Source organism: Punica granatum, chromosome 3 (assembly GCF_007655135.1).
Source record: "Punica granatum isolate Tunisia-2019 chromosome 3, ASM765513v2, whole genome shotgun sequence".
NCBI classification, from domain to species: Eukaryota; Viridiplantae; Streptophyta; class Magnoliopsida; order Myrtales; family Lythraceae; genus Punica; species Punica granatum.
In genome coordinates, this window is record NC_045129.1 from 30231137 (window position 1) to 30257906 (window position 26770).

The 26770-nt window shown below is 38.5% G+C and overlaps 2 protein-coding genes across 8 annotated transcripts; both read right to left on the reverse strand.

The window, feature by feature from the left end:
* Positions 1 to 51: 51 nt before the first annotated feature.
* LOC116199579 (auxin response factor 4-like) lies at positions 52 to 5484 on the reverse strand. 7 transcript variants are annotated; one of them, XR_004155568.1, is made up of 12 exons: positions 4640 to 5017; positions 4492 to 4551; positions 3982 to 4170; positions 3805 to 3889; positions 3545 to 3635; positions 3276 to 3440; positions 2932 to 3051; positions 2679 to 2754; positions 2013 to 2175; positions 1272 to 1912; positions 602 to 952; positions 52 to 455 (listed from the first exon to the last, which is right to left on the reverse strand). XR_004155568.1 is itself a non-coding variant. In XM_031529980.1 (12 exons), the coding sequence occupies exons 1-12, from the start codon at positions 5015 to 5017 to the stop codon at positions 257 to 259; spliced, it is 2358 nt and encodes a 785-aa protein (XP_031385840.1). In that variant the 5' UTR covers positions 5018 to 5484; the 3' UTR covers positions 52 to 256. The 7 variants fall into 7 exon arrangements, 5 of the variants coding, with proteins under 5 accessions (XP_031385840.1, XP_031385841.1, XP_031385842.1 ...); XM_031529980.1 differs by having other exon boundaries at positions 762 to 952; positions 4640 to 5484; XM_031529981.1 differs by having other exon boundaries at positions 762 to 952; positions 1272 to 1909.
* Positions 5485 to 19355: 13871 nt separating this feature from the next.
* LOC116201507 (MLO-like protein 9) lies at positions 19356 to 20458 on the reverse strand. The gene is made up of 3 exons (XM_031532770.1): positions 20257 to 20458; positions 20095 to 20155; positions 19356 to 19962 (listed from the first exon to the last, which is right to left on the reverse strand). Exons 1-3 carry the CDS (start codon positions 20409 to 20411, stop codon positions 19768 to 19770), a joined length of 411 nt encoding a protein of 136 aa, XP_031388630.1. The 5' UTR covers positions 20412 to 20458; the 3' UTR covers positions 19356 to 19767.
* Between the last annotated feature and the right edge of the window lie 6312 nt (positions 20459 to 26770).

Genomic DNA, 26770 nt, shown 5'->3' on the forward strand with positions numbered 1-26770 from the left:
TTGTATAATCTTCCGATTTAATTTCTTAAATACGGCTGGCCCCATTGAACAGATAAGAAAATAAATGCATGCTAAACTTCATCATTGCAATAAGCAGGGGGAGCTCCACTGCCAGTGGTACGCTGGTAGCATATTACCAAAAAGTTTATGATATCTCAATGCACTTACATATTAAGATGGATAGACAGTAAGTCCCGGGACAGAGGTCTATTGAAGTCCCGAGTATACTAACATGAGAAGCGTCCGTACGAGGACCTTAGACTTCTAAACCTGAACGGCAAAGAGTTGGGGAAGAATCAGGTTGCCCCACCGAAGAAGACTTGGACGGTTCAACAGTCACAGGCGACTGATCCAAACAGCTCTGAGTATCATCACTGATCAACCCCCCACTGGTCATCTTCTCCACTTCTTCTTGGGTGTATATGTGGATTTTACATACCACTTCACAGAACTCACTGCAAAACGCATTGACAAAGAGGCCAAACCTTATAAAAAAATATATATAACAAAAATACTGCAAAATTCAACCCAACATAACCGGAAAATAGTCAAATATCCACTTCTATGATGAAAATTAGATGTGAAAAATACTGGGATTTGCCTTGATTGGTTCGTAGAAGTGGGAGAAATCTTTGAGTTTTCCATATTCCTCTTCTTGGAAAACAAAGAAAGTGAAAAGGAAAGTGAAAAGCTCAAGAGGACTTCTCAGTTCTCCAGTACCACGCAAGCAACCGGCAATTTACATAGAGTGAACAACTTACTGCCATGGGTCGTCTCCGACAACCATAACATCATTCTCACTGTCAGTATAGAGGACTCGCCAGCCTTTCTCAGGGTCTCTCAACAAGCCCTCCATGCTAAAGAGCCATTCTAGCTCATTCAGCAGATCTTTATAATTATTCAATCTTGAGAGATCAATAGCTCTTCCCACCAAACTCCCTTGCTTATGAACCTTCACCAATTCGTGTAATATTATTATGTCAGTCAAAAAAAATTATAGATGTCAGGATTTGATCTTGCAAGTATATTTCGTTTGTCTCTTCTTGTAAAGAAAGAGAACAATGGAAAAGGAAGGGAAAAAAAAGAATGCATGAAATGCGTTTGACAATCTATATTTTATCATCCGACAAGTCTTTAAAGTACTATTCAACTCAAGTTTACTAAATTCTTTCCATTTTCTTTATAAGATTATATGATGGGAAATATATCCCAACTATCATCAACTAGAGCCATACACAGCCAAAATTTTGATGCCAAAGAAAATATTATACCTTTGTACAACTTCTCTTACCAGATGCTTGTGGGGTAGGAGAAGGAGAAGGTGAAGGCGCTTCTAAGGCTAGTGGAAAACCAAATAGCTTACATCCACTAAAACCACCATTAAAACTTTCATTCTTCCGAGTTCCTTCCTTTTCCCTTGAAGTAGGAGGAGTTATGATACTCTCTGCATGCGCAGCCTCAGTTTCTACGTTTCCCCTTCTGATCTCATCCCTAATAGGAATATATGGAGATCTAGCAGAGGAAATCTCCCTTGGGATATTAGCCAAAAGGGAACTGTTTAAAGGATTTGATGAGCTCCCTTTAAGACTACCACCCCAAGGGAAGTAAACATTCTGAAGCCCAGGACTTGAGTTTCCCCAAGAACCAATACAAAACTCAGGGTTGTCCGTTAAGGCCTTCAGTGGGCATATTTCTTGACCTTGCAAGACCTTGGGGAATCTATCAGCTGATTCCACAAAGCCGGGGTAAACTGGGGGTTTTGCCATCATATTATCACAGATATTAGCCTTTTCGGGACGGTTCATGGCACCACCTCCAAAGAAGGGGGACGCAAAGCATAAATTTTCTTGACCTTGCAAGACCTTAGAGGATCTCAGAGACTCCTCAAAGTCTAAAAGCCTGACCACTCCTGCTGAAACCAAAGAACAGTTCTAAGACAAGTTAGAGTTCTCAAAAGAATGTGTAGTTTACAAGGTTTTATATATAGGTATCTCAGAATATCTTTCTTTTACCAGGGACGAGGTCATTGGGCTGAGTAATTTGGGGACCACTCCTCAGTTTCTTCAGCCTTGGGGAGGACTGAATGCTAAACGCAGAGAGAGAAACCGATGGATCAATTTCCCATGGCGAGACTCGCTCTTGGTGATTGTTCATTATATCATCATCCCATCGGACCTGCTCAGAATTTAACACGTTATCTTTCGTGTTTGAGAAAATACTGCATATGTCCTTTTCAGATAAGATAGATGATCATCTTAAGAAATGCTTCAAAAAATCAAATAAATCAATTTTTTTCCTGTGGTTCTAGAGCTAAAGCATCGATCTTCCTGTGGTTCACCTATGGATCACCAGCTTTAACCAGAAGTCCTATCTTCGGAGGAGTTCTAATCCTCTATTTAAAGAAGCAGATTCCAGTTCTGTTTTTTCAGTTGCTTTAAACTAAATATTCTATTGGCACTTGAGTTCCATTCTTGATAAATTCCTTCATCTGTCAGATTTATTTTGTGTTAGTTGCATTCCAGCAAACTCAAACATGCCATGAGGGCAAAGAGAGAGATTTTCACAAAACACGGACTACGAAAAGCTTATATGTTGGTATAGTAAAAATAACAGTATTGAAAACTATACGATAAAATGCCGATCCTCAACTGTTTCCACAGAAGTAGTAAAGTGCATACCGATAAACATCTCCATTTTGATTTGGGCCATTGGTACGGGTCCAAGTCCCCAATCCTGGTCACCACACCAGTGCACCTAAGCACCAGGAAAAATTAATTGATTTGTCAGACCAAAAGGAAAAAAGACATTGATTAGAATGGGAAATCATCAAGCACTTAAAAAAAACAGAGAGAGAGAGAGAGAGAGAGAGAGAGAGGAAAACAAAAAAGAAGTAATATGGGACCATTATGAGATAAAGAAAATTCACAGTACCTCCTGTCTGGGGCATCATCCATGTCAAATCTCATCTTGAATCTCGACCCAACGCATATGGGATTTGTAATGCTCGTTATGTACTTTTTATATGGGACAACAAATTCAGCATGGCTTGCCCTGATAAAAAGAACACCCAAAGATAGTCAGATGACTTTCACTTAGAAGCTCCCTAACTGTCTCTTTTCAGCTTATCTTTTAGGTTCTCTATATTATTAATCTTAGCTGAATATTGTTCACTTGATGTTCTACAAGTTTTTCAGAACTTATCACTGAATGAGCACGAATACACAATAAAATAACCCATAAATTGCTTACTGTTTCCTTTAAAAAATTAACATTACCTGGGAGAGTAGAAGACATCAAAGGTGCTTTTGCTCGATATGGCATTAGCTGCTGGTGAGAGAATAGCCAAATGAGAGTTCTGATGTCCAACGACAGAACTAGGAAGACCATTTCTTGGTCTAAGGGCTCTTCTTACTCCCAACCTCAATTCTCCATCTTCTCCTCTGAAAAGATCCATAGCATACATTAGCAAGGGTATAGGAATTCCTGTTGTTTGTTTCGATCCTAATAGAGAATAATAAAACAGCAACTACGACTCTGTAAGCACCTCAGGAAGAGAACCGCATCTCCTGAGACGAGATTCTTTTGGTTCACAAAAATGCTCCATCCGGTAGTAAGCAAATGTCTCCGAGGCTGACCTGAGGAAGAGCAAACATGGAAACAAATAAATTAAATAAGTTACTCATTGAACAAAACATCATTGTAAAAATCCTTCAAACTTATAATTTAACATCAGGTATTTAAATGTAACAATAGATAACGAACTTGACCTCATGGAAGAAAGAAGGAATTCTAGTCACATTATACCTCTATAGATATGGCGAAACCTCCACTCCACTCCATGGAGATCCTTCGCGACGAGTTCTTGAGAGGGCCTTAGCTGCTTATAATCCTACAATAAACAAAACAAAAGGAAAAAAAAATGCCATTATGAGTAAAAGAAGTAGATTGAACATGGAAGTAGATGGAGGGCTAAATAATCACCAAAGGAGGGAAGCAGTCCTCGGCAGCTCTACGTGGGACCGAGAACCCACCATGCGTGCTTGTATCGGAAGCTGTGAGCGTCTTGCAGAACATATGCGGGGTCGATCTTAATGCTGGAGATCCTCCTCCTCCTTCCTCAATTCCTTCCAAATCTACCATCTCTCTGCCCTCCGAGTTCAATCCCAACAGCTGAACAACACCCCAAAAGACCCTCACATGCTGGATTAACAGTGGGATGACTCGACAGCTAAATAAAATCTCCCATGAACCAATTTCGAACAATTAGGCCAATCGGGCCATTCATTCTAACAATTATCGACGTGTTCCAGGTATACATACAACTGTCTATGATTCATAAATTGCTTTAAGAGATTCTAATACCCAAATTATCAGAAATGATCATCTGAGCAAAGATATGCAGTTATAGACATTGCATTGAGCTCTAACACATAGCATCTTTCCCTCCATCCATTCCATAATAAAATATAAGGCCGTGAAATTTATTCATACCTCTGGTGGCTGAGGTAGCAGAGTAACCCTCGTGTAGACCTCATCATTTTCCTTATTAGCCTAACAAAAATCATAAAATATGAGAGAAAAGAAGGCTCAAAGGAAGAAAGCAAGCAAAAAGACAAAAAAAAAAAAGTGAAGAACTCACCAGCAATTGGACATTCATAACCCTGCAAAAGATTTGAGGCTGCAGAAGATCAGAGCCTCGGAATTCCAGAGAAGCTGCTGGGGAGGAAGATGAAGCTGCGCACTGCTCCAAGTGGCCCTGCGGGAAGTAAACCACAACACTCCCTTTCTTGGGGAGGGTAGCCAGTGGGCCAGCACAGGCATGCCAGAGCTCCGAGAAGATGGAAGAAGAAGACGAGGAAGAGGAGGAAGAAGGAGAAGAGACAGGTGGTGGTGGTGTTGATGAATTTGAGGAACAGGAGGAAGAAGAACAGTCCCCAGCTCCATTGCTGCTGCTGCTGCAAAGGGTGTTCTTTTCCACTGCTACTTCACTAATTGCATGGTTCAGATCAATTTCCATTAATACACAGCACACCCAGAGCTTCTTTCCAACGAAAAAGGGTGTCACATTTAGCAAAAAAGGAGGGAACTTGGAGGAAGCCCAGACCCAGAGATAGATGAACAGAGGGAAAGAAACAAACCCAAAAAAAAAAAAAGAAAGGGGAAATTTATAGTCGAGGGGACTGAGATTGGGAGGAATCTGAGGGGCACAAGACAAGCACTAGGAGTTCGGAGAAGCCAAGGAAATTATAAGGAGTAGGAGGGATGATTGTCGTTGAAGGTGGTGGGATTCCATTTCCATCGCCTTCTCCCCCATGTTTTAATATTTTGGCAGGCACTGCTGAGACTGTGAGAGGGCAGAGGGAGGAAGCAGAGGAAGGTAGCAGACAGATTGAAGCGCTGAAACCAAATGTGATAAAAGCCATTGTTGTAGTGATGGCTTTTTGGACTATAGACAGAGAGAGAGAGAGAGAGAGAGAGATTGTATGTGTGTGTTGGGTGAGGGGACAAGCCAAAGACAGTACAAACCCACCCGATAATTTCAATAGATGGGAAATTATAAATAAATAGATAAAAAAAAATAACTATAGGGTAACCATACAATATAAATCACCAATCAACAAACGTGACAGCAGTTTAAAAATACAAGATACGTTCACGTTGCATAGCGAGAAGCAACAAGGTCGTCATTACTGTTACCTACTTGTTTCGATTTAAAATCAAGAGATTTTAAGTTCTATTTTAGCTAATAAATTTATTTGTATTTCTTCATTTAACTTTTCATTTTCTTGTGGTAGTCATGCTAAGTGTACAATGAAAAAAAATTATAAAATCGCAATATACAAATAAAATGACGGTAACCATGTGAGTAAGTATTATCAACTGTTATGCGATTTTATCTTTTGTTTGTGATATCATTATGAGTAAGATGATTTATGATCTTTCTCAAATTAATTAATATTAACGGTTTTTCTAAATCATGAAGTAGTCATAGAATTAGAAAATGTCTTTGAAGGCATTGGCGGAATTCTTTTGTCCAGGTGAAACTTATCGAGAGAAACTATTGACACCTTTATTGATATTATCGGGGATTAGCAGTTGAGATACACGACATGGTATCGCCGAGGTATCTTACTCGTACATCTCTCATTGATTTAATCAAATACGTATATATTCCGATCGTTTATATATTTCCCAGTGAAAGAAAGTTAGAGCACTTCTTTTTTTCTTGATAATCAATGAATGTCTATTAATGAAAAAAACGGATTCAAGAAAATATGTTCAAGAAGGTACATTATAGAGACAGTAAATACAACAGATCCACCTAAATCACTGCAAACATACGATAAAGCACATCAGATAGACCTATGTACAATCGTAGAAATCCTTCTGGTTGCTGTAAATATTCCCAACCTCTTGAGATTACACTCTCTATATGGATCACAGTGAAAATCGGGAAGTGGAACATAGCGCAATCCATACAGAGACTGTTACACAGAGAAGCAGAGAAAAAAAGAATCTTGAATCAGTACCCGGCGCAGGAATCTTTCACATATCACACCTCTAGATCAATTCAAATAACCATTTCTTAAACAGCTCAATCCCCCAGACATTCAAACTAATTCAGTAACATTTCTTTGATCGGTTCAAACCTGCAACAACCTAACTAATCAAGATCTGTTAGGTAAAAACCACAGGTCTACTTTGGACTCGGGCCCATCCGCAACCCAAAAGCTTAAGGCAATGGGTTGCTAGACCATTATCTCTTATAAACCTATGAATTTCCTCTCAACTTTTCCATGTGGGATTATTTCCAACACCCGCACTCACCATTTTCCATATAGGAGAGAAACCGGCCCAACAATTCCCCCTCTTCTCGACTATATGGAGGACTTCGAGCCGGGCTTCCACTTCCGGACTCGGATACCAATTGTTAGGCTCTTTACTAGCCACGAGTTCCACACTCGAACCTTGGTGCGGTGTGGGTTTCCACGCATAGCGTGTGTACTTCCCTAGGATCATTACCTTGGGCTCTGATACCACTTGTTGGGAAAAACCACAGGTCTACTTTAGACTCGGGCCCATCCGCAACCCAAAAGCTTAAGCAAATGGGTTGCTAGACCATTATCTCTTATAAACCTATGAATTTCCTCTCAACTTTTCCATGTGGGATTACTTTCAACACCCGCACTCACCATTTTCCATATAGGAGAGAAACCGGCCCAACAAGATCAGCTAGACTATCAAATCAAAGTACTAAACTTCCTTGATCAGTTCATACCAACGAATGTAGTCAAGGAGTCGAAACTTGTAAAAACTAATAAAAGAATAGCGTAGCCACAAATGGCCTACTGTACAAGAGACCGGTACGATCAATTGTGCTAGGTGTCTGATCCTTTGTAGTGAAGAGTAGGGATTCCATAGCTGGTGCAGTAGCGGTTGTCCGTAGAATAGAAGTCACCATCTAAGGAGTGGAAAGTCGAACAAGAGGCGAGAGAGGACGCAGCCGCTATGCCATTAGTGTCGCTATTGAGGGGGTAATCCGCCGATCGGATAGGGCAGTAGAAGGTAGAAAGTTAAGGCACTTTTTATCATATCTTGAACATGATTTACATCGAACTCACCAAAGAAGAGAAATACTAGAAAATTCAATATACGATAGAAAGTTCATGCTAAATCCCCAACCCTACACACTTTCCTGTTGCTCGGTTGTCTTGGCCTTTTCTTTCATGCCTTCACAGTTCCTCATTTTTTTTTCTTTTGTCTTTTTTCTTTTTTTTCTTGGCGCCTTTCTTTTTTGCCTTTCTAATTTTCGTGTGATTTGAGGTAGTGAGGGGGGGCCCTCCACCTAGACAGAAAGGTCGGTTTTCGTTGAATGCAATAAAAGTTAGATTTTTTAAATTTTTTATTTATTTTAAATTTTTTTTAATAGTTGGAACAACAAACAATTGATTGATTAAACAACTTGTTTACTCTCTGTTCTCACAACTAAGATCTTTCTGCACCCACCATGATGATAGAAATCAAAATAGAACAAAACAACATCAACTACAGCCTCTTATGGAAACCTATACAGGAAAACTAATGCATTTTCCATATGAGTCATTCTAAAAACTCTTCCCCTCATTATAAGTCCAGCGCAGAAAATACAGTTGTTTAGAAGAAGAGATTCGGCGAGAGAAAACCGGTAAAGGATTGAACGTAGCACGCGCCACTGGTAAAAAGGTGCAATATGTATCGGAATTTTTGGGCTATCATTAATCTTATCAAAAACATCTCACATCAAGACTCAAGAGTAGCTTTTTATTTTTCTATTTTACCACCATTTCTTGGTTGGTCCATTAAATATAAATTGAGATTGTCTATAATTGGAGTGTGTATGGTTCACTGTAAAGTTAGAATTTTCCCGGTAAAATATGAACTTTCCATAAAAAAAATTGTAGCATTTTTTTTGGTGAACAATATTGCAGCATTTAGCTGTAAAATTAACTATTGTAAGCATTTTGCCGAGTTAAAATTTTACAACTGTAGTTTACTAAAACTTTACATCCAAAACATATGAAATTCTCAAATTACAATTAAATTATAAACAACTCTCATCTTATCTATATAAAAATGGATGATCTATTACACTAACACTCAAATATAATATGCTTATCAAATATAACAATTATAGATTTCAACATATAATCTAAGGAAAACATATAATCTAAGGGAAATGATTTTATAATTAAATTTTCTTATATAATCTTTAAATTCACTGCAATTTGATAATACCATACGAAATGCCTCCTTAAAGTTTGTTGTCTTTATGTCTATATATATATATATATTGGAGGGAAAAGTAATTTACATCGATAAAAAATGGTGTAGCACAATTGCATGTCCTCTTTGATAATCAAGAGATTTTAGATTTGATATTAATTGAAATTACTCGTATCATTTTATTAATTATTAAAATTTTTATTATATTATATTATATTTATATACATTCTTTATAAAAAGGAAAAAAAAAATTACATTGTGGGGGTCAAAATGGGAAGTTTAGGAAGGAAGCAAATGCAATGGTTAGGTCTGAAGGAAGGACAATTCAGTGGACTGAGACTGACGGGGAGTAAGTCAGACCTGAGCCCAGGCCCAGCCCACCAGTGTTCCCTTCTTTTTGTATCTCACGTCTCATCACTCATTTTGTCCTTTTCCCTTCTCTTTTATCTATTATACTTATTATTATTATTATTATTATTATTATTATTATTATTATTATTATTCATTTATTTTCTTTTTCTTTCATATTCATTGTAAAGATACCTTTCTCACTCGATTCCTCCAGCGCGTGGTCCATCATCACCAATTATACTCCATCCCCTTGTAAAAAAAACTAGGGGGAAATCAAGTCGTGCATGACTTGGAGTTTTTCGAGATAAAATTATATTTCATTCAAATTATACTGAATTTGAAAATATTTGAACTTTTTGAAATAGACTATATACGACTATTCCAATATAATCATCAATATTATTCTTTCATAATTCAAATGATCAAATACGTGAACTATATTATCGTATTTGATGACGAAAATAAATTGAAAGAATTAAAAGTAAAAAGTTTCTATATGAAAATATATAGTGTTTAAATTCATGTTGATTATGCTTGTATAAAATTATAGTAATTTATAGAGTCAAACATTAAATGGATTCTATTGACATGTTGATAGAATTATAAGAAACTTTTCAACGAAAAAGCACTTGTAGGAAAATTAGGCAGAGTAAGGATATATGAAAATAACTTTTGAAGAAAAGAAAAAATGAACCAGTTAACAATCTATAAATATTGATATAAATTTATTGTAAAAAACTCATTCTTTTAGCAAAATGTAATACAATTATCCAATTATTGTTGTCAATTGCCGATTCATCACTGGTAAATTCTCTAGTAAGGCAATATCGGATTTGTTCATTTTTTTCGGTTATAAAGGAGGCATATGGTTTATACATGAATAGAAATAGTAAAGCTAAATAAATGAGTATGGAAATTCCACTAACGAGGATCGAATCGGATATCTCATGGTTTCGGGCTGCGACTTATATCATTGCACCAAATCTCATTTCTCCAAGTTTGTCCATTTTTAAGTTTTATATCCGTGACCATGGGAATTAGCTATTGTAAGCAAAATATGGTAATTGTAAAATTATAAATCATCCTATAATAAGAAGAGAATGGGAAGTACAAAGAGAGGCGCGTGGAGCAGAAGCAGCGGTTTGAGAGTGGGGAATGCTGGGAGTGCGAGGGGCAATTTCAAATGGGCCTGCGCCTTTGCCGCTGCACAAGCAGGGCCCACTTACATTCCTCCCCCGTCTCTCTCTTCCCCCCTCCCCCAACCCAACACCCTCGCTTATTTGCTCATCTGCCCCTCAACTGTTTCAATTCTCCACCAAATCACTCCCGCACGCAGGAATTCTAGTTTCGGCCCCTCTTCTTATGCCCTTTTCCATTTCCGCTCCTGATAGAAATCAAAGTTCTTCCTAGTGCGCGACATTACCAATCTCTCTTCTCCCCTACCAGGGAACATCAGTCTTTTCAAACCTGGCCCAACTGGCCTGTTCAACTCGATTGAATTAAAGCAACACTCATTGCATGGTCTTCTAAACCGGATATATTAGAAACCTAGTTTTCTTTTGACCTAGACAAAATTAATGAAATCGAGAAATTCGATAAATTGAAGGGCAAAAGTAATTGATTCTTGGACACCAGCTATTTCAATATGATATATACGTATTTTGTCAAAATTCTGAGAAGAAAAATTTATATAAAATTAGTACATAAAATAAAGTTAGAGCCTACAATGGATATTATTATTTGTTAGTTTTACTGGGCGCTAATATTTTTGGTTACAAGAGTACCTATGAGTTTAATTCAATGAAATAAAAATTATAATAACTAATAAAAAGATACAGAAAATCCAACATGAGGATTAAACTCGAAACATTTTGATGACTAGGTGAGAACGTGCGCTACTGTGCTACGCTCCCATTCTGGCGATAACAACACTAAACCCTTTATGGATTCAATAGTAGATTTTACAACATAATTTGATACGGTAGTAGTAGATTTTCCTCCTTTTTATTTTTTTGTAAAAACCGTATATTTTACTTTTACGTGGTTTAAATTTTATGAATTGTTAGTTTAATGCATAGATTATAATACTTCATGTGATGCGCCAAAAAACTTTTATGATTATTCAATTATTTAATTGAATATGGAATGTGATAAATGACTTTTCTTATAGAATAAATAATTATTTTTCTATATAATTCTAATGTAACTTTTCACGTTTTTCACAATGCGGTCACAATCATGGATTATATTACGTTCATTGCTACAGTCACAACTCTCGTGATCACGGTCATGGGTGTCAAACCCACATAAATTTTCGACCTTCACACGCCATAACCTCGATTCAATGGCTAATGTGTGAGCAAATATCTAAACTATACTAAGCAATTCGTTCATCAATTTACAGAAAGCACAATCAAATCTACAATATAATATAAATAAAAGAATGAATCGAAGTGAATGGGCAAAATATAATTCGTTTTTACCACCAATTAAAAAGCTAGGATCTTGATCCTTGGATTTATTTATCTAATATTATTACTAAATCAAAATTTAATGTTGTAACCGCTTTCGAAATTCCCTATGATTGATCTTATTATTAATTATTTTTTTTACAAAAACTTTCTACGATCCCCAACCTCCCACAAATCTCGCCAATTTTCCCAATAAAATTTTCCACTTTTCTCCAAACTGCATGCGGTTTTTTTCCTATTTTTTAACTACTTCAGTCCCTAAAATTATTACTACAATAATATTTGTCCAATAATTTCTTCTCATTCCAAACAGTCTCTTCTCCTGGAACCAACGTTTCAACTAGTAGCCGAATTTACAGTGGACGTGAAAGCAATCCGTTCATGCAGGAGGGCAATTATTTATTTATTTATTTATTATTAGTTTTTTTTTTTGGGTATGAATTGAGCAAAGGCAAATTATCCAACTTTTATCATAGCAAAGCTTTATCAAAAGCTGAAAGGCCGCAGCGTCTCAGAAGGGGAAAAAGTTGAGAGGCAACGTCGGAGCGTTAAATTTCAACTGAATGACCTGTCATTATCCACATTCCACAAAAAAGGGCAAAGCCGACCTTCGGAATCGTGAATTTCCCTCCCTGAAGTTTCATTTATTTCAACCTCCCCCCCTCACTTTTTTAACGACATGCTCTAAATGCATCCTACTTTTCCTGAAACTCTCTTTTAAATGAATACTAGCTTAAACAACTCGCGCCTAGCAGCGGAAGATGATCTCTTTTATCTATATATAATATTAAAAGCCGATACAATGCGTAAGAGGTGCTACGTAGGATGAACTACGCCACTGAAGACTCAACATATATAAACAATATTGTGGTGTCACCTTAGTCATGATAATTCTGAAGTCTCTAACTTGTTGGAAGTCTAAAAGTCGCGGAGTCACATAACTTATGGAAATTTGAAAATTTTCAACTTAAGCAAACCAAAATGTCACTGACTCATGGAGGATAAAACCAATATGTACAGGGGATGGTATTCCCTCTATTTCTACTTGATGGACATATATTGCTCTCTTAATTTTCTTAATTGTAGATCATCGTTTCTGCAAGACCACTCGAGGACTTTGCACAAAAAAGAATATGTGATAGACGAATTACTGAGCGAAAGGTTAAAATTTGTTATCCTCATTTTGTTAATTGTGGACTTCTTAGTTATTGGTACATCCATCAAATGCTACTGTAGGAAATAGAATCTGGTGGTGGTGGACTACGTTATTGTTATTGTTGTTAGTTTCTACGTTTTTATTTTATGTCATTTTGATGTAACTTAGTACAGTTATTGGGGTTAAGTTCAAAGATTTAATAATTTAAGTGAATAGTAGTTATGAAACAAAAAAGTACTATTGTATATTTTGATATTTTCGAGGCAAAATTGTATCATCCAATGTATATATGTTGACGTTACAAATTTAATACAACATACAAATTTTACAAATTTAATGCATAGTACTTAATAATTGAAGTACTATAGTAGTTAATGGCTAAATATTAATAATATATATTTAATACAACATATGAGTTTTACAAGTTATACTGCTTATTAAGTGGAGCAACCAATGGGATGAGTACATTTCTCACATCAGTCATTTAGATTATATTGCATATGTATCGATAATGTTATCGTTTTGTTACTTTCAAAAAATCAATATGTACGGGCCTTTGTCTAGTTATGTATTATATTAATCTCCTCAATGATGAACAAGAAAATTTTGGCCCATGATGTATAAATTTTTAATATATACAGTTTACTCAATCTTTAAATCTAAAGCAATAGTTAACAAAGTTACAGAGAAATTAATATAACTCGAAATATCACGATTTCTAGAAAATATTATTGGAATTATTACTTCAAATATCCTAATTTAGAAATCGGTAAAAAAAAATCTTAAATTTAATACATTTTATATGTACTGACAAAAAATGATTGTCAAATTAATTTTCCTAGTGTTTTTTTCACATGATTGAATCACTCGTAAATTACATACAAATAAATTTATTGTTGAATATGAAATTCTACATGTTCACATTTAAAAAGAGTGCCATTGATTGCAAGAGTAACCTATTTGAAAATCCGGCTAATTTAGAAAATTTAAACAAATAAATCCTAAATTAAAAACTTATTATCGATTCTGACTATTCAATTATTGAAATCCATTACCTAATTCTTAATTTTCAATATATAACGTATAAGATTTCTTTTCTCAAATAAAATTTTAAAAAAAATATTTTTAACATTATGAATGCTGCATGGAGGCTCGAAAGAGCTCCTAGAACTCTTTTTTAGCTTAATTTATAAACAGATCGATATGTAGATGGATTAAGAAAAAGAATTTTAATGTGATTGATAACTGTCTTACGTTTGCTATTCCGTCTTGTCAAGGAAACTTGAACAGCATCACAATGTATGGAATCCGCATGAAATATCTGCATGTACTCTCTGATTTGCCCTAGTCTGATATGAGGAATGCTTCTCGAGAAATGGATAGTTACAGTCATAGATTGCTATCCGTTTATCGTTACGTAACACGATATTTTTAACCTTCGTCAACTGTAGTTTTACCGTGCACGAAGGAATCTTTTTCCGGATCGAATCCCGGGAATCTAGACAATGACACGATGAGCAGATAAAAGCTTTCGAGATTTACGCCGGTGAAACTGTTTGCCCTTCAAAAGCCTAAGCTGTTCTTCGATCGACACACGCGCACTCTCTCTCTCTCTCCCCTGTCTTTTCTCTCTTATCGTCACTAATGATAGAAACCAATCTCATTGTTTGTCTGGTGAATTTGATTGGACAATGTGGTGTGTTATTTGTTTGTTTATGCAACCTTTCTTTTTATCCCTGTTTTTATTTTTTATTATTTTTCATGTATTTTTTTTTTCATTATAAAAGCAAAGTTAATGAATTTGGTATAATAATACAGAAATCATAATATTTAATAAATAAATACGAATATTCTGACCACAAAATTCAATTCAAGATTTTTTTGTTACCAAAAGATTATATCATGCATGCACTTCTACATTATATCTTTTTTATTATATAATTTATTTTTATCTTTTTAAATTCACAACGGCCCACATTTGTCGTACACTTTTCTTCGTGGCTTGTCCACATTGCCTCTTACTAACAATGACCTTACCTACCATGCCATAACACTCCTTTCATGGGAAACAAACAAACTTTTCCTTGGCTCTTTTCTTGTTTTAATATTTGCACAGGTTTTGTATCGACTTAGCTCACCATATATATTAAGGAAAGTCGGCAATTTCGAGCCCAACTAATGTGATCCTCCTGAGATATCTAAGTTGAAACCCTCCGAAGACAGGATGGCACATGAACACCAGAGAATTCAATAAGAGATCCTAATGGCTTGTTTTGTTTCATAGTAAGATTTTAAAATCATACTTTAACTTAATTCTACCAATAACAAAACAAAATAACTTATACAAAATCAAATGGTGTTTTTTCACAACAAAACAAAATAACTCATAAAAAGTCAAATAGTGAGTCTCATTTATACCACTCTTTTTTCACAACAAAACAAAATAACTCATAGAAAGTCAAATAGTGAGTCTCATTTATACCACTCTTTTTCAAAATCAAAATCTGATTTTAAAATCCTACTTTGAAACCAAACGCAGTATAAAAGATTATGTGTCGTGCACATTGAATTCATCATGAGTATGATCGGACTACCATGGAAGAGGAATCACTGACAACTAGACCGATCTGTAGCCTTGGGCCATGGGATATGGTCGAGAATGCGTCGAGCCACCATCGAAGCTCTGGGCCTAGCTCGAGATCTAAAGGAAATGGAGACGCGAGGTTTTATACGTCCACGTGCATGTACAATAGATGCAAGTGAGCATGTGCCATGTTGAGATTGGACATATCATATATCGATAGGGCTAACCATTTACAATAAACATTACAATAAAAAGGACCAATCACAACGTTTTTGGGGCTTTAAGCGACGCTTATAGGCGTTGCCAAAAGCCTCATGATGTTATTGGTGACGTTTTCGAAAACATCGCCCCATGTCTGGTAAGCATAGGTCGGGGCATCGCTTATGAAAAGCGTCGGCCTAGACCTGCAAATGGCGACGTTTATGCAAACGTCGCCATAGGTTTGGCCTAGGACAACGCTTGAAAACGTCGCCATAGAAGAGTTAAATTTTAAAAAAGAAGGGTTTGGCCCATGCTTAGGAAGCGTCGGCCAAGAAATAGCCTAAGCCTACACTCTTGAAAACATCGGCTTAGGGCTATTAATTTTTTTTTTAAAAAAAGGCTTGGCCGATGCTTTTAAAAAAGCGTCGGCCAAGGCTAGTCGAAATTAAAAAAAAAAACAAAAAGATAGACACCAAGACGTTAACTTCTTGTCAGTGGTAAACAATTTACTGTTGATAATAAGTTGATAACCTGTTAACATAAAGACGAAGATGAAGACACATAGAAGACAAAGATGAAGATGATAAACCCGCTACTCTTCCATTGTTTTTCTCCTCAAAGAGGCGAATATACAGATACTAAATGAAAGAGAAAGAGGAAAGGGACACTTAGCAATTGAGATTCGAGAGCCGCTAAACAATGTCGAAGAAGAGGAGTTTTAGGGTGAGGAGCGACCAAGGCAAGCTCGAGGTTGTAGAGAGGAGCCACCGAGGTGAACTTAGGGCTGTAAGGAGAAGCCACCAGGGCGAGCTTTAAGGGGAAGAGCCACCATGCGAGCTTTAAAGAGAGGAGTCACTACTCACTAGGAACCCCCACTCTACCATATCATCGCACGTCGTCGATTCCTCCTCCCTTGCCATGAGCTAGTGGCCCCTAACTTCCTCGATGGCCATCCCATTGGTGTCGATACTGGCCATGACGGATGGGGCATCGAAGAAGGACGGGCAGCAATTATCCTCGTTCTTGGTGTCAATAGTGATGCCGGACAACTACAACTTCGATGAAAGGGGGTTGTTGGCGAAGCTAACCTTTCATTTCCCTTTTTTCCTTTTAATCTGATCAGAGGTAGAGCAAATAAAAAGAAAGTAATATTATAGAGAAAGGATAGAAGGAAAGGAAAAGTGAGAAAGATAAAGGAAAAAAAAAGATTTAATTTGGATTTTGAAATTTTGACTGGGCAATGGGCGAGAACTTTCCCTCCTAGCATTTAATTTTTTTTTATTCAAGACTTTATGTGACGCTTGTATGAGTTGCCCATAGTACCCCTTGGTCCGACGCTTCCAAAAGCGTCGCCCAAGAGACCCCTTGGTGAAGGAATGCACTTTCATTATAACAGCTACCTTCTGACAACAAGCTGTTAATAAGTTGACTGCTTGTTGTTAGTAGCCACGACCCATAAAAAACGTTAGCATATGAGTGCCCTAGGATATCTTTGTCAACACTTCAGAAAGAGTTAGCCAAGGATACCTTAGGCGGTGCTTCTAAGAGTCGCCCTAGGGGCCCCTTGGCCGTCGTTAAAAAAAGAGTCGGCCAAAGGAACCGTTGCTGGCATTTCTTAAAAGCGTCGACGTAGGACAACCAAGTGTTGCCTTAGGTATTTCTTATTAAAAAAACAAAAAAGTTTAAAATTCCCATAGGTTTCTCGGCGATGCTTTCGAAAGCGTCGTCATAGGGATGATCTATGACGTCGCTTTTTCCAAATGTTGCCTAAAGTTCATTTTATAGAACTTTTAGCACCATTTTGCTAAGTGTCGGCAGAAAAGGTCGCAATAGGGGCCTTTTTTTTTTTTCGGTTGCAGCGAGAAATTAATTTGGCCCCTCAAGTGTGTCCAGACAAGGAGACATGAGGCATCGGCATTATTAGGCCAACTTGCAAACCTGTTGGCATGCATGCATATGTATCAGTACTACAGTTAAAACAGTTAAAACTCCTATTAATATACTTTTCAATATCTTGAGAGTATTCAGATTTTGCTCAAACTAATATTTATAATTCACGTAAATATCCTACAATTTCATGAGACATATAAATTTGACTGAATAATTAAGTTATGCAGGTGATGAATAGAAAGTACTCTTCAGTATGACTTTAAGGTAACTCGAACTCAAAACTTTATTAAGATATAATTACGCCATCCGACCATCAAAACAACTTTATTAGGTTTCTTTTGATTAATAATTATTAAAATATTAGCAACTGGTTTAAGTCATGCAATATCTGAATTTTTTTTTTGAAAAGTAAAGGTCACGCATAATTAATCATCATTTTGAAGTGGATAATGTCTCCCTCGAGACACAATGATGGACGAGAGATCTTAGGATAAGGGGGCTAAGATTGTGCTCCAAGATCATTATCGACGAAAAGAACACAACATGACCCCCGATCCCCGGCTTAATTGGTACTCGGCGAAGAAAGAGAGCATTCCAAAAGCCTCCGATGAATTCGATGCTTAAACTCAATCGTAAATTCATGAATTCACAAACCACGTAAATATAAATTTAAAAATTATAGATATATATACCATAGCTGTCACTATTTTTAAGTCATCAATGAGTCTGAGTACGAAGATCCTTCCCAACGGAAGAGAACTGTCATAGGTTTCTATTTTAATTATTTTTAGGGTTTTAATTTTGACGAAACGAAAAGCAAAACAATTCTTATCTCATAATTGGAGAATTTTGTGAGGGCCTGATAACTAATTGGACTGGGATGGACAAAATTGTTCAAATTTTTCCTTTAACCAAACTCAAGGTAGATTCGATCCGACTCATGAATTTACCAAATTCGATGAGGTAGTTCAAGAGTCTCCAGAACTAACCTTCAACACCGAATTTGCATTGAATCCATTCAGTTCCACCCTGTAGATACGTAATTCATATGAATCTACAAATTGATTCGCGAATTTAAAAACCATGTCCAAGAGAAGATCTGACTTCAATATACCGACTGTCGGTAATAACTCGAATTATATAGATCGGTCGGATCATGTCAGCATGCATGATTGGTATTAGGTGCGTAGTCATAACTAAGGTGCAATTTGCTTAATTAATATGGGATTTAGAGGAGAAGGAATTTGGGAGGAAGTGGGACTTTAATTGTATTTTGTGGTGGTCTAAGTGGGCGATTCCCATCAATGGGCCCACTTGGGCCAGAGCGTGCTAGAGCCCAATAGTGCCTCATGTTTGCTCTGAAAATAGACCCAAAAGACAAAACGAAAACAGAGAAGTCCCACTTCCTATCACAGACATGTCGATTAGATCTCTTCATGTTTCCTGTCCGTCGCTCGTTAACAAAAAATTTCCATTCTTTGATAAACAAAGGGACTATTTTCTTTTTCGTTGTCCCCAATATTTGTTGTGGTTGAACATCTATATATATATATAGGAAAAAGGTAAATTAGAACGTTTTCGGCCGTTCATAATGTTCTAATTATGAGGAGAATTAGCAAGGTTTCAATCAGAGTCTTGTAAATGAAAAAAACTTTTTATTATCAACGTGAGTTGGTTCAAGTGGTTCAGCGCTTGATTCGCTGTTAGGTTTCAGGTTCGAGTTCTTGTGAATATAGAAAAGTCACGCCGGGAGAGCTTTACACCTCAGTGGCCTAACTCGGTTCGACTGAATTAGTCTGAGCTTAATTGGACTTCCAAATATCATGGTTCATACTGAAAAGAAAATTTTTTATTAGGAGAATTTTATTCCTTAGTGGACCAATCGAGCCAGAGCTAGATCAGTCGGGGCATGTTGGAATTTCAGATATCATAGTACACACTGAAAATAATGAGAAGCACGAATGCACAACTGAATTGACCAAGTCACCAAGGAACATGGTTCAATTCTACCGGTCTCTTAGGACGCCTCAACCATATAATGGGTTTTGAACCAGGCCCAGTGGGCCGAAGCAACATGGGTCAAGCAATTTTTCTTTTTTGTCATACTTTATGAATTGTTGTATAGCTCCATTCAAAATTTCTCGCATACATTTCGGGAGCTATGCAATTTGCACGACATGATCGGCCTCTCGGGAAGGTTGGGTAATCTCATGATGAGCACCATCACTGCCGGTCTGGTCCGAGTCAGAGACGATCTCGCCAAACGTCGGGACCCTATGATGGTAAGAGACATTGTGACCAGTACTCCGGTCGTCAAGGTCACTGATGTTGTCATTCGGGGTCCGTGTAAACTACGATGAATTGTTGTGATCTCGGCCATAGTGAGAAGAAGTCGACCAGGATGAGTCGTGGGTATCGTGTGTGGAGGATGTGGAGGATTCATGCTGGGGCTGTTTCTTCCTCTTCTGCCTCACTTCTGCATGCCATTGTTTTATGGCATTCGCGGTTTGCTGCACTAGCACCGCGCTTTTGAAATGTGACCCCATCTGTTACCAGCAAAAATTATCGTTAATCAAAAGGCAATTCGATGCGTACAATGGAGAATTATCTAATGTTCAGTCAATGTCTCGAGGACTTCTTGTAATTCCACTTAAAAATGAGGAGGAATGATCATATACCTGAGTTACAAGGGCATAGAGGGGAAGGGTGATATAGCTGCACATGACTTGAACCGTCACCCTAAGAAAAGATATCATATTGTCAGCCTCCTCATGGCCCTCCTGAATGTATACAATAGTTACTACTTAAGCATAATTACAAAGCGAAGCCGGTGTGCTTACGCTAAAACCACTCTGATTATGATGATTTCCAGGTGTTCGTGGTAGCAGGACCTTATCCCGAATTGCAGCAGTATGCAAACAAATCCATAAGTTTTCTCATTGAACTCCATTTCCCCTGTACGGACCCGAATGTGGACTCTCGTCGGGGCCCGCATTGCGCGCTTTTGGATCGCGCGGCTTGGGGTGTCCACCTTCCTGTGGGGACGCGTGACGGACACGCGTGAGAGAAGGAGTCGCCACATATCATTTTACGACCCGAAGGTCGAGGGCGGATAAGTTACCCTGGGTCTAGGGGTATGGAACACCTAGTTTGTTGTTAAGGCATTGATCTGTGCGGAACCGGAAAATCCGTGTTCGGGGGTTCATGTTACGTGCGGGCCTATATCCCGCACGCCCTTTCGGTACTCTGGTTTGCTAGGCTTGCATGTTTTATGATTTACCGCATGAATTAAGCTGCACTCGGCTCGCACGTTTTGACACCGGAGATCCGGTGAACCAAACGATATCGGTTGAGAAGCCAAGAGAGAAGTAAACCCGTATGTCGGGGAGTTGGTTCGCAATCTTGCGTTACAGTTCATCGAACCATGGAGGTTGAATCCCTGTGTGAACCAGAACCGCGAGTTCTTGGATTTACTTGTATCTGGGCAAGCATTAGACCGATTCGATTAATTCGACTCTCGGACCGTTCGCTCACCGACTGGAATTCTTACAGAATAAATGTACAAAATAAAATCCTTAGAATGCTCTCGAAAGCAATAAATACAAATTACAAAAGGGTCGAATTCCAGTCGTTTTGCGTTCGGTTATTATTCCACTCTAACTCACCGTGAGTTTAGGGAAAAGACCGAAAAACTGAAATTCAATGGACGCTCTCACTGAATAGGGCGTTGGACCCTGTGAGTGTTGATTAGGGTGTTGAACCTTGTGCTCGATGATTAGGGCGTTGAACCCTAATATTATTCGGCCTAAGGATCAGGCTCGACCCGCATGGCAAACCGGTGCGGAAAGATAACACGCAGCAGGTAAATAATAGACAAGGTGTTTGTTATTATCGAGTGTACGTGTTTTAACAAGTTGTTAATCCGGGGTATTTTGGCATGCAAATCCTACCCTAGACAAACAAGCACGTGCCAATGTTTTAGCATTCGGCTTTGTTTTGAGAACTTGACAAAGATAGTCAAATCTCATTTGTGTGGATTGCTTTTACAGTTGTTCTGTATTGTGACACTGAATTTTCACTGAATTAGCCAAACTCGTGTTTTGACTCTAGATTTGAAATCTAGAATTCCTCCTAACCATTATCTAGTGTTTGGTTAGGTCGAGTGAAAGGTTAATCAGCATTTCGCATGTTTTCTGACAGAGATAACCGTTCTAGTTACCCGAGTCTATGTTAGGATAATAGAAACTCATCAGTTAGATAAGAAAAGGCTATGCAGATGAACCTGCACCTGAACAGGTAGCCCATTCTTATCCCGTACTGTAGTGTTTCTGTCATGCTAACCCTAAGGGTGTCGCTGAATTGTGAAAAGACGATTTTGCCCTTTATTTGAAAATTGTTTTCAGAAAAGGGGAAACATCGCAGTGCGGGCCACCTCGGCCTATAGCCGGTGTCAACCAAATCCCTAGATCGTCCAGGGTTGTGCAAGAACCCCGAAAAAGCCAAAGAACCGGTCGATTTGCCCGGAAGTGATCTAGAAAGATCTTCTGTATCCTGACCTGAGCTACTTGGAATCAGGTAAAAACTCAAGTTGAGACACAGAAGCCCTTTTCAGACGTCCATGCTACATCGGACCGCGCGTTTCAGGTTTTGAAATTGATAAGTTTGAAAAGGGCACCAACGTCATTTGACAACTCGTCGACGCGAGTTATCAGTTAATGGCCAATTCGTGTAAACTTTATCAGTGTGAAGTGGGTTTAATCATGTGAGCGTCCCGATTAACCCGTTCGTAAAATTAATGCTTAAGGGTTGTGCCGAATGCATTAATTGTGGAAACGATTCGTGATTCGGCAACCAAAACAGGTCAAGAAAGACCGAGGATGATTTGGCCAACAATGGCCGAAACACCTTTTGGTCCTAATAGGCCCAAAAGGGTCTCCGAATTACGAATCCATGAAAAGTTTGGTTTGGAAAGACATTTCATGTGAGATTGCGACAATAATGTAAATTGCAAATTACACGAAAGCCGAGAACGGACTCAAAACGGGAAGAGGAAGCCTCATGCAACCCGTACGAGTCTAAGAGGCTCTTGGTTATTTCTCCTAGGAGATAGCCGAGAGGTCCCATGGCCCGAATGGGGTTCCACGAGGTTTCCCCGTCTCGTTTCGAATCATTTCTCGCATGCTTAAATGACAAACATGATAAATGACACGATTAAACGAAAGTCGGTATTGCCATGATTTGAATAACGCATTCGAACATGGAAACATGCACAAACAAGTTATTTAAGGAATCGATAAAACAATACCGACTTCATGCACGTGAGAAAATACGATGAAACTCGGGAATCAAGCTTGGATCGAGTCAAGAAGATCGTTCCTTACCCGAAAGGAGCATTGAGCATTCGGTCACCTCCCTTGGAGGGAAACCCGTGAGCTCTTTGCCTTTCCCGGGTCGGGATGTTCTTCTCGACTACGATCCAAGTGTTTCTCGACATGCTAGCATATAAATCAAGGATAAATATGCATGATATAACATGGAAAATGCATAAAGATTAAAACTTAAAAATAAAACATACATAAAACCCCTTATAACTCCATAAACGCAACGAGAATGTAAAAGTCCTAGCTCCTCTAAGTCGGGAATGGTCATACCTAGTCCCGAGATGCGGGATGGGACCTTCAAGAGTCGGGTTGGACCGTTGATGGGTCGGGTTTGGGCTGTTTTCCGTTGAACAGACCCGAATGGCACCAAACATATCCGGCTGGAATGCTGGACAGACCCGACTGGCACAAGTTGGGTCAGACGTCGCTACGGAGGCTCCCGATGGAATTTTGAGGCAAGGTCGGCGGCCTTGGGTAGCCAAGGGACCCCTCTAGGTGACCGAGGTGGTCGTTTGTTCCCAGAGTTGTCGGGTCGACCCGTACAGTCCTGTAAAAATCACCCAAAACAGAGCACGTCTGGAATTTCGGACCCGACTGGCACAAGTCGGGTCGGACGTCACCACGGAGGCTCCCGATGGAATTTTTGAGCAAGGCCAACGGCTCCCGACTGCTAACTCACCTCCGGAGGTGGCTGTGGTGGTCGTTTTCCAAAAAGAGTCCTGGATCGACCCGATCTACACGAAAACCATACAAACAGTCAGAAATTTCGACCCGACTGGGCAGTCGGGCTGTTTCTTCTTCCTGGGGTTAAACCGACGGGTTTTTCTTGGATTTCTTGACTCCTTGACACCCTAGGGTTGTTTGGGGAGGTGTTTGATGGGTTTTGGTAGCTCAAACCGACTTGGAAAGGCTTGAAACCCGGTTTGCCATTTTTGACCCGAGAGGACCAAATCTGTCCAGATTTTGTTCAAGGCTGGTTCTATGGCTTAGAGGTTTCAAACTTAAAATCTAAGTTCAGAAATGGATAGAGGGGGTCAAAAACATGTGGGATATGAAGTTTGGTAAAGTTTGGATTTAAGCCGGGATGGATTCCGACTTAAGACTTTGCCCGGTTTTGCTTAGTTTCTGCTTGCTGGAAATGGCTGAAGCTTGCTGCGGTTTGCTATGGAGTTTGAGAGCTTTTGAAGAGTGAGAAATGCTAGAGAGAGAGTGCTTGAAGGTGTATCCTTAAGTTAATGACTTAGAAAGTATATATAGGCTATGCTTAAGTGCAATTAAGTGAAGAAAAGTGCAATTAAGGGGCATGGATTAGGAGATCCGAATTTGTTTAATGAAGGAAGAAGATATTCTTGCAAGTGGCATTGATGGAGAAGAGATAAAATATTAATGAGCATTGATGGGGAGTTGGAGTGCAAGAATGAAACACTTAGATATTTTAGGGGATAAGTGTGCAAGTTGTCTTCTTATCTTCATGGAGATGAAGAAGACAAAGGAGAGGACACCTAGGGCAAGGATGGGGCGGCTAGGCCTGATCCGTGGGTCCCACGACCTGAATCCGGGAGAAAGCTCGGGTCTCGATTGGTCGCGTATTCGAAGTTCGTGGTTCGAATTGAACGTTGAATTGTCAATATGCGCGAGAAAACGGGTTTAATGAGCCTGAGATTGGCATTTTTCATGGAGAAATGCCCTGGAAGCATATGAGGCTCGGAAGCCGATTTTGCTCATTGCAGATGATCAGAGTGAAGCTGTCCGCTTCTGATAGCATATCTTGTGTCTGCATATCACGTTGGTCATTTTGACATAAATTGTCAGACAACGTGAACAATTATCCCTTAAGCCGGTAATGCTAACGTGGGGCCGGAGACGTCCTAGGAGGCCGAAACTGGATTTCTCAGGATGATTTCTGGGTTGCTTGAGCACTCTGGAGATTACCGTAATCTCTGTTTGTCGAGATCAAACCTCCAAGGACTTGAAAAGTGTATCTGAGATCTCTAAAGCACTGCTCGGGAGGTCTAGATGAGTCGTGTGATTTATTCCGACGATTCCACATTGAGCCTTGAGAAGGCTAGCATTGTGTAACGTAAGCATTTGGCGTCAAGTTTCCCCAAAGAGGACCTCCGGATATGGATTTCCACTGAAAATGGCCATTTCCGCTCCTTGGAGGTTACTCGGGAAACTGAAAAGGGTTTTGCTGTCTGTTTTGTCCAATTGTGAATTTCTGCTAGAGTTTTCAGGGCAATGTAGTTTGAACTTCGTTTGCCGTAATTCCATCAGACCAATCTCCGGTTACGCTCTTCCAAAGAAGGGTATGCCCATTTTGTCGTTCGGAAGTCATTCAGAATGTCTGTATGGCTTCTAAAAGACAATATGAAGCACTGCTCGTGCTCTGTATGATTGAAGGGCATGGCCGCATCTGATATTTGGAATTAACTTTTCTCCGAGAAACCGACATTTTTGGACTTCCACTGAAAAGTTGTCTGTATACAGAAAATTGTTCTGTATAGAGCAGATGATTTGTAAAATGCCTTTGGGGACACTTTTCATCTGTTTGGCATTGGAGTGGATTTTTGGAGTCCAATATTGGCTATCTTCCGGTGATCGAGCGAACTATCGGAAAATAGAACTGTCCGTGTGATATACTGAAAATACCGGTTTTGGATATTGTTGAGCTCTCTAGTCACTCTGTTGCTTCTTGATGACCCCTGGAGTTCTTCTGTCATATGCATGTGTCATTTGCTCAATTTTGCCGACTTGAGGATGAATAGTGATTTTTTGCTTTGCCGAGCCGTTTTCTGTATTCTGCTCAAGTCGTGGCTTGGATCATTGCTAATATCGTTGTTTGGAATGGTGAGCCAAAATGGGGTGCTGACATCCCTCAAACAATGCATTGCATATATTATGACGAGGGAGGAGTGTTAAGTTGTACCGTGACCCAGATGAAGAATGCGATCTCGAAAGCATTCTACGCGGAACATAACAACCCAACCCATGAGTCGATGATCATTACAAATATTTCTATTATTATTTAACTTTTCTAAGATTCATGATACTAATAATAATTAATTTAAATATTTTACCATGAATAATGTAAAATGCAAGAGGGTGAGGACATATTGGGGACGGCTGAACCAGAAGAGTTTGTCGTTGGGCTGAACCAGAGGGGACCCCTCGATCACAGCGTTCGTGTCTCGCAGCTCAAGAGCCATCTTTGCAACTATCACTTGCAATTTTGTCCCTAGAACTAGCACTATCTGCAGTGCATCCCCATTTAAAAAATAAATAAATTTATATCAGCCCAATAAAATTTAAAAAATAAAATTAATCTTCAAATATATTTAATAAATATAGAAAATTAACAAAGAAAAATAAATATATGGGAAGCTTACCATTAATGGGATGAAAGATATACAGAGATACACCTTCAATCCTATATCCATTCGACATAGAAATGATGGGAATTACCCAAAAAAAAAAGGAAAATATTGCTGAATTTAAAGTACTTATAGATAAATAAATAATATAGGGCTAATTTTAATTTTGAAGGGGAAGAAAAGGATTAGGGATTAGTAATACACCATGAACGTACGCAAGCATGAAGATAAAGATGACCATTAACCCCATGAAAGGGCTGCCCAAAATTCAAGAAATTTGATTATCGCATCAATATACGAAACTTTCCAAAAGTTTCACCTTATATATATATATATATGTAATATATTTTCTTGAGCAGATTGTAACAAACTTTCCTCTCACATATATTCATATTTAACATTGTGAATTGTCGTCCCGAATTTTTTTTTGGTCTGTAGATGTAAATCTCGATTCCAATTTCCAAGCAAAAAAAAGATGTAAATTTTGATATATTAAGTACAATTTTTATCGGGACTATAATACTTAAATTTAAATATGGTAGTGCATGCTGGGCAAAGCTTCAGGAGGTGCTGGATTGGATCAGCATTCTTTCGTCCGAAAG

What these genes read in the sequence shown, in the direction of transcription:
- LOC116199579 (XM_031529980.1), bottom strand. Translation starts at nt 5,017, where the DNA reads ATGGAAATTGATCTGAACCATGCAATTAGTGAAGTAGCAGTGGAAAAG. An exon ending in GCCCAATGACCTCGTCCCTG is followed by an intron (nt 1,913 to 2,012) that starts GTAAAAGAAAGA and finishes CTTTGGTTTCAG; the next exon opens with CAGGAGTGGTCAGGCTTTTA. An exon ending in GTCGGAGACGACCCATGGCA is followed by an intron (nt 456 to 761) that starts GTAAGTTGTTCA and finishes TGCGTTTTGCAG; the next exon opens with TGAGTTCTGTGAAGTGGTAT.
- LOC116201507 (XM_031532770.1), bottom strand. Translation starts at nt 20,411, where the DNA reads ATGCGGGCCCCGACGAGAGTCCACATTCGGGTCCGTACAGGGGAAATG. An exon ending in ATAATCAGAGTGGTTTTAGC is followed by an intron (nt 20,156 to 20,256) that starts GTAAGCACACCG and finishes ATCTTTTCTTAG; the next exon opens with GGTGACGGTTCAAGTCATGT. An exon ending in TCTATGCCCTTGTAACTCAG is followed by an intron (nt 19,963 to 20,094) that starts GTATATGATCAT and finishes TGCTGGTAACAG; the next exon opens with ATGGGGTCACATTTCAAAAG.